This window comes from Branchiostoma floridae, chromosome 5 (genome assembly GCF_000003815.2).
Source record: "Branchiostoma floridae strain S238N-H82 chromosome 5, Bfl_VNyyK, whole genome shotgun sequence".
Lineage (NCBI taxonomy): Eukaryota > Metazoa > Chordata > Leptocardii > Amphioxiformes > Branchiostomatidae > Branchiostoma > Branchiostoma floridae.
The window spans coordinates 2,348,615-2,359,192 of NC_049983.1; the positions used below are offsets into that span (position 1 = coordinate 2,348,615).

Genomic DNA, 10,578 nt, shown 5'->3' on the forward strand with positions numbered 1-10,578 from the left:
ACGCCTTTGACTAACCTGCCACCAGTCTTAAGACTAATCCAATCAGCCCGATAAGTCGTGTTAATAGCCCTTCCCAAGGGCACAAGATTGGTGGCATATCAACTGATTTGAACGCAGAACCTCTGGGTTATGTAACACACACAATTGCTTCACAGAAAGCCCCTTCACACACCGCTCCTTCAAACACAGCTCCTTCACAAACAGCTCCTTCACATACAGCCCATTCACATACAGTTCCTTCACACATAGCTTCTTCATTGAGCACAAACAACCCCCCCCCCCTACTACTAAACAGCTTTTGTCCCAATGGGCTTTCGTAGGTCCAAGTAGCCTGACGTGATAGCCAGCCCAGGTAGACAGCCCAGGTAGACAGCCCAGGTAGACAGCCCAGCCTTTTCCGTAAACCCCGGGTCAGGCGGGGAAGGTGTCGTCTTCTTAGGTAACCGCGCGTCTTTTTCCTGTTCGTCGTGATCGCTGACCTCCGATTCCGAAACGTTGCCCAGTCCCTCGCAGTGCCGAGTGGCTGTTCCTTTGGGGTGTAGGTTTGACGGTTCACCACAACCTGGGCACTTTTTCGTCCTGGGTTTTCTCGGTGGCATCTTGCGATATTGAACAACGAGAGCTAGAAGAAACGTGACTTCTCTCTAGAAAGGCTGGGGGCGACTGTTCTCCTATTGGTGGGGGTCGGAGGTCAGCTAATTAAATGCTTTAACCCCTGTGGCCCAAACCACCCCAATTTTGAATTGGTTTTGAGTTACCGGTCACTGTAAAAACTGCCAATTTAAAACCACCTCGAACATTTCTGCATTTACAGTATATGATGTTACAATGATTATGATGCTTATTTGGTAAACGTCTGAACATCGATACGTTGTATCGTTTACAGGGTTTGGATGCAGGCATTTTTGGGGAGATCCTGAGTTACATCTACTCGGGAACACTCCATGTGTCAATAGACAAAGTGCAGCCCCTGTACCAGGCAGCCGACCTCCTCCAGCTGGACTATGTGAGAGACACCTGCAGCAGCTACATGGCCATGACCGTGGAGCGCTCCACCTGTGTGGACCTGTATAAGTTTGCTGATGTCTACTCTGTAGACATTGTCCGTAAAGCTTGTCTACTGGGGATTGCGAGCCAATTTACTGAGGTTAGTCTTCATATTGTGTAAGGCCATTGTCCAAAATAGTAGTTCAATTATGCAAAACTATATGATATGGGAAAGGAAATGTACCTTTCAATGAAGTATGCAATATTTTGAATAAAATGAACCCATCACAACAAATATTATGGGGAAAGGGCGCATCTAAACTAAATATTTTAATCTTTTTTGGTGCTTAAAGGTTAGGTGTGAGTGACGTGTGACAGTACATCTACATAAAGCAACCCCTTTAAAGTTGAGGTCCCGGGCTAAGGCATTGTGTTACACCGATCGGTGGTTATACCGGCGACGTGGATACAGATACAGAAAAAAAGGTGCTTGTTTTGAAAAAGACCATATTATACGACATATTCATATACATATTGCATGAAAGTACAATATAAATACACGCTTTTCTGCAGTGCCTTGGTACATGTACATGTATTCTGCACCCACAGTTTTCCTTTACCATCGAGTTTTGCAGCCTGACTGTGAATCAGCTGACTGAGATCATCAGCCATGATGAGCTGGATGTTAATGAGGAGACAACAGTTTGGGAGGCTGTGGTGAGATGGGTGCAGCACAGCAGAGAAAACAGGTTTGTGGTAATTCTCTATTAGTGCATATCAAGACAAACTGAGTAAAAAAAAAAGGAAGGAGCTACTTTGATACCAAGAAATCAGCTGAACACACAACTACCTTGTCCCTACAGACTGCACCACCTACCCAGCATCCTTCCTCACATCCGCTTTAACCTGCTGACCTCAGACGAAACGGCAGCCATCTTGGAACACCCCCTGGTCAGGGAGGATCCCGGGAGTTCTGAGATCATCAGGAATGTGGTACAGAAGAACCTTAACCTGAAGCCAAGGTTTGGGATGACCACGGAGATGGCTATTCTGGAAATTCTAGCCGAGGGGTTAGTATACACATATCTTTCTGACTTTCTAAGCAGTAAACAATCCCCGCACAATATCATTTCATATATTGTGGTTCTGAAATAGGTGTTTTTTTCATCATATTTTACATACGCTTAAGGAAATTTTACCGGGGCTACAAGATAAGATTTGATAAAACAGCACATGCTGTGATTTCAGCCAAATCCCTAAAAGGTATGACTTTCCAGTCCAGTTTCATTGACAGTTTCTAATGTATTTTGTCGTCTCCAGTCGCACTGAGCTTGTCTTCATGAACTATCGGGAAGGAAAGTACATCACTTACAGTTACAAGCCAACAGAGCTCCCTTTCATCCATGACATGACAGTCACCAGTGATAACGACATCTACGTCCTGGACTCTAAAGAATCAGAGGACGAGAGTCAACTGTTCCTGTTTAAGTACAACCATGCAGAAAACACGTGGGAACGGGTAGCATCAATGTCTAGGGCACCGGTAGTGGACTTGAAGTGGTACGAGACATTCCTTAATGCTCTTGGTCGGAGTTTATATTACACTGCTGTTGTTCCCGAAGATGAAAGACCATTGCTGCAGATGAAAAAGTATAACCCGCACACTAACCAGTGGCAGGAATGTTCACCACTGCAATTTGACAGACCTATAGAAAACATGGTAATATCACCCTGCGGTTCAAACCTATACTTCCTCTCAACCACGGAACTACATTGCTATGACTCGAGCAAGGACAAGTGGTACAGGCGGACCCCACCGATGGCGAGAACATTCCCAAAATACTGTACAGCTGTTGCCATGGGAACAGAGATTTTCTGCTCAGATTTTTTCTCCAGCCACACCTTGGTGTACGATACAGAGTCAGACCACTGGCAACAACTGCAAGGCTGGCCGAAGCCGGGAAACCTAGCTGATGATAGTTACCCCTGTCTTTTTGTGCTGGAGAACCAGCTGCACATATTGCTACCCTGTATAACTGACTCCCTGGATGGATACAGATTTCTTGTATATATGTATGACAAATCTGCTGATGCCTGGATAGATGTGAAGGCCACTCCGCCTATTTTGAACTATTATGGTGAGGGTATGCCCTGCCAAGTTGCTCGTATGTACTTGCCATATTTGAAAGGGTGATAAAAGCACATCACTTTGTACCTTTTTCAGCATTGATGTGCAGGTTAGGGACATATGAGGTCCCTTGGCAGGACTGATTAACGACATTTTCTTTAGATCTCTTGCTTTGCTGTTTATCTCCACAATGGGGTGGATTTTGTAGTACTACTACTAGATTTTCATACGTACAAATTTCATAGCAATGCTTCCTTCCCATAGGTATTAAGCGTCTTTGTTCAAGGGACCGGCAAGCAGCAGGAGTAAACAGATTTGTTGCCATCCTAGTTACTAGTAGTTTACGGGGCTTCCTAGTCAGTGCCTATTGTTTACGACTCCGCCCACCCGCGGGCGCGGCGCGGGGCGTCAGAGGAACATGGCAGACGATAAAATATGATATAAGTATCTTTCAATTTCATGATCAATTCAATAATCAATTTAAAAAACAAAAATAAGCAGTTGCAATTAAAGTTTATCAGCTTTAAAAATGTGTACACGGTCGGAAATGACAAATGAAAATTTTCTGCTCCACTTACCTTGAAGTGTCACCTCAGGCTATCCTCAGGTTAATGAACTTTGACTTTTCCAAAAGTTAGATTTCTTAGAAATACACATTAATCATCGCCGAAAGCCTTTCTTAATTAGTTTCAGGCCCTAAAATGTAACCCTAAACTGGCATTTTTGCTGTCTGTGCAATTTTTATGCATTTTCATGTAGTTTTGGTACGTTTTCTCCCATAATTCAAGACTGCCGGTTTGGGGTGACATGCAAATGAGCCGACATAGCGTCGGCTAGTTGTTCTTTCGCTTGGTGGTGTTTTCGTCAAAAGTTACATTTTAATTATCAAGATATGGGTCAATTTATGAATTGTACCCTCATGTTGCAGTTTCCAGACGGTAAACAGAACATGTTTGGAGTTATAATGAGCTGTGTCGGCCTAGATGACAGAGCCTTATTAGCGCCCCTTTGTCTTCGCGGGCACTTTCATGCAAATCGCCCCTTTGTGGCGGTGCTGGGAGCGGGAGTTTCAACAGTGAAACGAAGCTCTGGAATCGTTCAGTGTGTGCAAGGAGCTTTTATAAAAGCTCCTTGGTGTGTGTATTCAGTACTGTTGTCCCGTATTTTCTACAAGCAAGGAGCTTTGATTAAAGCTATTTTAGGTGACCCACGTTTTGTCACAATCGCGTTACGCAAATGATTTGATTGTGTAACGAAACTATCCTGGGCATCGGTTACATGAATCAGAGGACTTATTTTTTTATCTATCCCTAGTTGTGTGTGTGTTTTGCGCCTGTTTGTGTTTTTTCTTCTGTATTCTGTCTTTCGTTGTTTGGCTACAGTAGCCAGCTATCGTTATGAGACTGTTAACCCAGACAAATCTCTGATACAGCCGAACTTGACCCTACTACAAATAATATTCCGCGGGCTCACGATCACGCTGCCCGCTTTTTGTAGTTTTTGTAGATCCCGTTCCCCCTTCCTTCCTCTACACACAAGATACTGGGAAGACTATATAAGCGTCTGTTCAAGCCATCCCCGATGTCCTGTGGCTGATTACTCAAGTTGCCGATAACGGAGGAAAACCGTGGAAATATCGAGTGTTTGGGTTGAGTTTTCGTGGCCGCTGGGCAAATCAAACATGGCGTACGCCAGTTTATGTCAGGTCAATGGGATAGTCTACTGTACTGTAGGTGGAAATGTTGCGTGCGGTTTTATTGTTTTCTATACTCAACTGTACAAAACGTAAATAATTGCAGGACTTTTTATCAAAATGAAGTGAACACATTTCAAAGAACGTATGACTCAATAAGATTATAACTTGGTCTGAAAATAAATGGTGCCTGTTTATTTCGAATATACAGCTCGCCCATGCTGCAAATAATGTTACCCAAGTGGGATGGTTGTTGTCACAACTTCTGGCGGAGGCGGTAATTCACGATTTACAAAGCACCTTTTTGTAAAGGTCTAAAATTCCATTTCAGGATTATAAAATCAACTTTAGATTGGTCTACAACCCGGGTAATGATTGGAGAAAAAATGTACCAACCGGGACTGGCCCGATGGGTAGATTGATCAACTTTGATCGCAGTATATGGTGTTGATCGCAGACCTTAACACCATATACTGCGGTTATATAAGACCATTACTCGAGTACGCCGCCCCATGCTGGGCTTCAGCACTCACTCAGAGACAGTCGGCCGCCTTAGAGCGGGTGCAGCGAAGGGCCTGCAGGTTGATGATGGGGCGTCAGTTCGTCTCTTACACGGCAGCTCTCCAGCACATCGGCCTTGAGCGCCTTTCAACTCGGAGACAGAAACTCTGTACTGACTTTGCCGTGAGAGTTGAAAGGTCTCCTCGTTTCTCCACATGGCTGCCCCCTACCCGTGGACAACAGCACGGCAGGCAACTCCGCAACTCTGTGCGATACCAACAACCTACCGGGACTAACCGCTACTTAACCAGCGCTATACCGGCAATGATCAAATCATTGAACGAACTGTAGACTCTGCGCATAAACTCCACCAGGAAGCAGGACAATCTGTTTTTAGCTAACGTTGTACGAGGGGCGTTCAATAAGTAACAACTCTGACTCATTTCCCATAGCAGGAGATTAATGAAACTTGGCACAGTTATTAGTCTTTCTCTTCATAGGAACCACCCAGAGTTATGCATTTCTCCCATCGTTTGATGCAGCTCTAGACACCGTTTTTGTAGGACACTCCAGGTTGGTCCTCCAACAGATGCCTCATCAATGATAGAAGAGAGACGACCAGGTCTGGGAGCTGTTTCCACAGACTTCCGGCCATGTTTGAAGTCAGGATGCCAGCGTTTTACAAGGTCATATGATAGGGCATCATCACCACAAGTTTCTTTCATTTCATCAAAAGTCTCCTTTGGTGTGCGTCATTTCAAATACAAAAACCGGATCACTGCGCGACACTCAGCTGGCTCCATTTCACACCTGGTCCATTTCACACCTAACTCAGTTCAAACACCAGTAAATCAGAAACCATAATTAGTTCAGAGCTGTTTTTTGCAACATAAACTATAGAGATATGAATCATCACACATGCAAAATGACATTTAGATCAGACAACTGAAAGTGGGTCAAAGTTATTACTTATTGAACGCCCCTCGTATATGGGTCAAGTCAACCAGTTTTAGCATGATCAGACTTTTAATATGTATAGTTTTAACCCTATTTTAACTTGCCTTTTAGACATTGCACTCGAATCTGCAATATTTATCCATTATGATATTTATGCCACACGTCTTATTGTATTGTTTATGATATAATTGTACAATATGGTCTTGTGAGTAGCAATAAGGTGCGATACTCAATGTAAACAAGCCTGATAATTCGGCTTTCGAGCCGCAAGTTGGTTGTGAAATGAATAAACCATTCTCTCTCTCTCTCTCTCTTTGTGTCTTGATTCCAAGCCAAGGTCGGAACAGCAAAGAAATGTCAGACTACATTGGAACCGACGATACATTAGATAAAAGGCATATACTGCACAGCTAAATCTGTTTCACTTGCGGCCTGAGCTCTGTGGATTTCACCATAATTGTATTCTTCAAGTCTCCTTTGTGACCCAGTTTACGTTGTAACCGAGAAATTACTTCCAGGAGTATAGCGAACGAAATCCAGGTAAGTACCACATGTTGTTATTTCTTTTTCTGTCAAATGGCCTGATAAAAAGTCAGAATGGTTTCCCCTGTAGTTTAGATTGCCAATCTCTTTAAAACTTTTCTATCAAGAATTTGTCGCCGAAAAGTGGCTTGGTTAGATTGTTTACATTACTATATATACTACGTTTGGCTTGCAATATTTCACTACTACCAGTTTGTTCTAAAGAAATACAAACGCCTCCGTTTTTGTGAGTTATGGGGTCAAATGTTTCAAAATAATCATACTCTTATAGATACTAGTAAAGTGTGTATTTTCTGCGGCTTTGAGAAGACAACAATCATCCAATAGCGAAAATTTGACCCATACACTGCTCACGCCGGCGTGATATTGAATCTTCTGCCAGGACTCAGCCTGATTAGCGTGAAAACCCAACATAAATTGTCCAACTTCATCAGCGGCAAGCCGACTGAGATTTCTTTGATGATAGAATATCTTTGGGTATTTTGAGCATACGATGAATGAAACTATACTAACAAACACTGCTGGTTTTGAGTCGGATTGGTATTGTTAAAACGTGTTATAAAGAACAATAGAAAACAGCGGCAGGTAACGCATATGAGTAGCGGCGTTGGCGGAAAAAAGCAACAGGGGAGACATCGCGATCGTAACATAAACATTACTACGCCCCGCCTGTAAAATTTTAAACCAATCACGGGCAGTTTCCAATGGTGACAACAATCATTCACTGCAAGAAAAGCGAGATTTCCGGTACTTCCCAGGCCGGTACACATCCGGTAAACTTGGCGCGGGCAGGCAGTGGGAAGGACTTTCCGGGTTCAGCGTGTGCATACCGTTAAAACCCTGCGTTCTCCTGCGCAGTCGGCTGTGCGGTAATTCGCAGGCCCCGCACAGCCCGCGTGTTACCACGCCGGGTAGATAACAATAAGCTTTAGTTCACGCACTCAGTCTTGCCATGCTGTGTGAACTGTACGTACGGAAGTTATACATCTTTCTCACGCGGCGGCCATGATAGATCTAAAACGAGTTCAATGTGGCAAACAAAAGGCTGTCCATCATAATTAGCAGTTCGACCAATGGTAGCCTGCCAATTAGGAAATCGACCAATAAGTGAATGGCTGCAAATTCGCTAAAAATTTGCATTATTATGTTTTTATTTTGCATCTCTTAATGGACTATGGGGTCAGTCTACACTACGTTAAATTGCTACATCTTTCGGTGCATAACACTTCTTGTAATATTTATTATTCTATCTTATATCATGAAAATTTGTGTGGTTTGGGGGAAAACTAAATGGGACCTGATTTTAGAAATAAGTTTTGTCTGTTTGCCTCATTGACCTCTTCTTCGATCTATCATGGCCGCCGCGTGAGAAAGGTGTATAGGAGAATGATCTTTATCTGCTAGCGCTGTGACCTACTGTTCGACAGTTTAACACAACACAACTAATGGAATTCAATAAGAATGTAACTGAAATTAAAACTCGTCTGCATCAATTTTTGATCGAAATCTTTACTCCGGAATGTAGTTAAATTGTTAGAAAAATTACCGAAGCTAACGTCAGCGGTAAGGTAACAATCTGGGGCAGCAGATAACCAGTCCTGTATGCAGAGGCCCTGGCAATAATATGGTCCAAGGCCACAGTAAAAGTTTGAATGTGTGGTCTACCAATGAGGTTATAGAGAAACCCGAGCTGTTCAACCTACATTTAGAAATTCTATTAGAGCGAAATTTGTTCTTCATGAAAAGGGTTAAGATTTAGAGTTTCATTTAGGTCTTCTTCAAATCAATAAGATAGTCAAGTTCCTTGACAAAGACTGATGCTGTACAGTCGAAAATTTGGGTGAGTCCAATTTTGGTATTGGAAATTACAGTTCAACTATTTCAAGAAGATAGTAAAGTGTTACATTGTTATAAGATGTGTATTGTGTCAATGTCTGCCCAGCGCGTTTCGTTTTGATTTTAACTTGTTTTTGTTCTATCTTGCTCTGGAACAGAGAAAAAGTTAGACTCTGCAAATGAGGCCCGGTACTTTAGAGGGGAATTACAGTAGCACACAAACGATCTCTTGCATAAACTTCCATGTGTTGTTTTAAAACAAATTGTGGCTCAACTGGACATAACAAAGGGTTTTTAAAAATGGCGTCGTGTCCCGTCTTTGAATGGTGGGCTAAACAGCGCTAGCCGAATAGACAAATACCGCACTAAAACAACATCTATGCAAATACCCCCAAATGTGTGGGAAAATGCTGGATAAAATTCAAGTTTCATAATTGAGCGGTCTTAGTAAGTAGTCACCAAGCAGACACGAGCATTCTAGACAAGCTTAAAAAATAAACAAGAGTGAACGGGGATTTGGTTGTTTTGTAAACGCGTTTTTAATGTACTTATTCATAATGGAAGGGACATATTTATCCACTGACTTAAGCCCGCGTAAGGTTTTATGTCCAAGTTCCCATAGCATCCCGACCAAGTAAAAGTTCGGAATACAGGCATTTATGTCGACTGCGAGAAAGTTTTTTGGTATGGTGTTTCTTTTCAAATTTTCTTCGGAGTACATGTGTAATGAACTGGACTGTGCAGGTCCAAGTTACCTATATCAAGGAGGTTACAGTAATTCTTTACATAATATTCTAACTTCTTTGCTTACATACACAAAGGAGGTCTTATCAAGATAAATAAATATCCTTGCGTACAAATTTTTAATTAGTTGTTTTTTCCGGGGGAATCAGACACTAGCCGGCTCCCTTCTGACGATCCGTTACTTACGAACTAGCCCTCTGACAACATCCAGCTGATCGTATGAAATTACCGTTGTATTTTACTCAACATATTCAGTCTTTCTTGGCGGTGGTAAATGTACAATTTCTAGCCGTAATTGTTAAGTTGGCAAGCGTGTTTGTATGTATTTAGGCAATTACTGGGACACTCTTCTTGGGGTGTAGACTTAGACTCTATTGTCCAGGTGCGAAATGACCGGTAAGCTTGTCTCCGAATCATGCTCAATAACAATAGTAATACACATTAAACAGGTCATTTGTCTGCTGACTATGCAAATCATTCTTTCCCTACACGCAACGCGCGATTTGAACCAATCAACACTCGTGATTCTATTTCAAATAACGTCAGTCCGGAATTAAAATTCAGTTGGTCATTTGGACACTGATCTTGATTGTGTGCGGACGGACCTACGCTCTTCCTGCATCCTCAATGTCAAATTTATAGGAGACGTGAAATCTGATGGAACGGGACACATTGTGAGCTTGGGCAAGCTTCTGAGACCAGACTGAGGAACATCGCACGGTCACAAAGAAAGAGAACATCGTGAGCCCGGATCTAATATTGCTGCCCTGGACGAAAATCGGATGGCCCAGACCAGCGGTACCAGGGCCCGTACAGGCGAGCTCTCGGCTCTAGGACTGATGCACCCCGAGGAAACTTCTCAGCCCTGCCCCCTCCCATGGAAGTGTAGTCCTGAGTAAGTTGGCGGTTTTGCAGAGGGCTTAGAGGCCTGAGACATCTGCATGGACGGGAATTGACGAATAATGCAGAAATCCAGCTATTCTACAGGAGTGAATGCATCACGCCAAGGCATAGAAACTGGGGCTAAACATGGCGTATTTCACTGCGGAGCACCAGTACAGGCACAAAGATCGGAGCACTACAACAGCTGGCCATAAAAAAGAAAGGATACTTGAATTACAATACGCACTACATTACATTAAATAAAGATACATTCACTGACACGGGAACGTATTACACACAACAACAC

The 10,578-nt window shown here is 42.9% G+C and overlaps 1 protein-coding gene across 1 annotated transcript; it reads left to right on the forward strand.

The window, feature by feature from the left end:
- Positions 1 to 983: 983 nt before the first annotated feature.
- LOC118415513 (kelch-like protein 3) lies at positions 984 to 2,961 on the forward strand. The gene is made up of 5 exons (XM_035820181.1): positions 984 to 1,147; positions 1,597 to 1,736; positions 1,851 to 2,057; positions 2,308 to 2,496; positions 2,907 to 2,961. Exons 1-5 carry the CDS (start codon positions 1,031 to 1,033, stop codon positions 2,959 to 2,961), a joined length of 708 nt encoding a protein of 235 aa, XP_035676074.1. The 5' UTR covers positions 984 to 1,030.
- Positions 2,962 to 10,578: the final 7,617 nt, after the last annotated feature.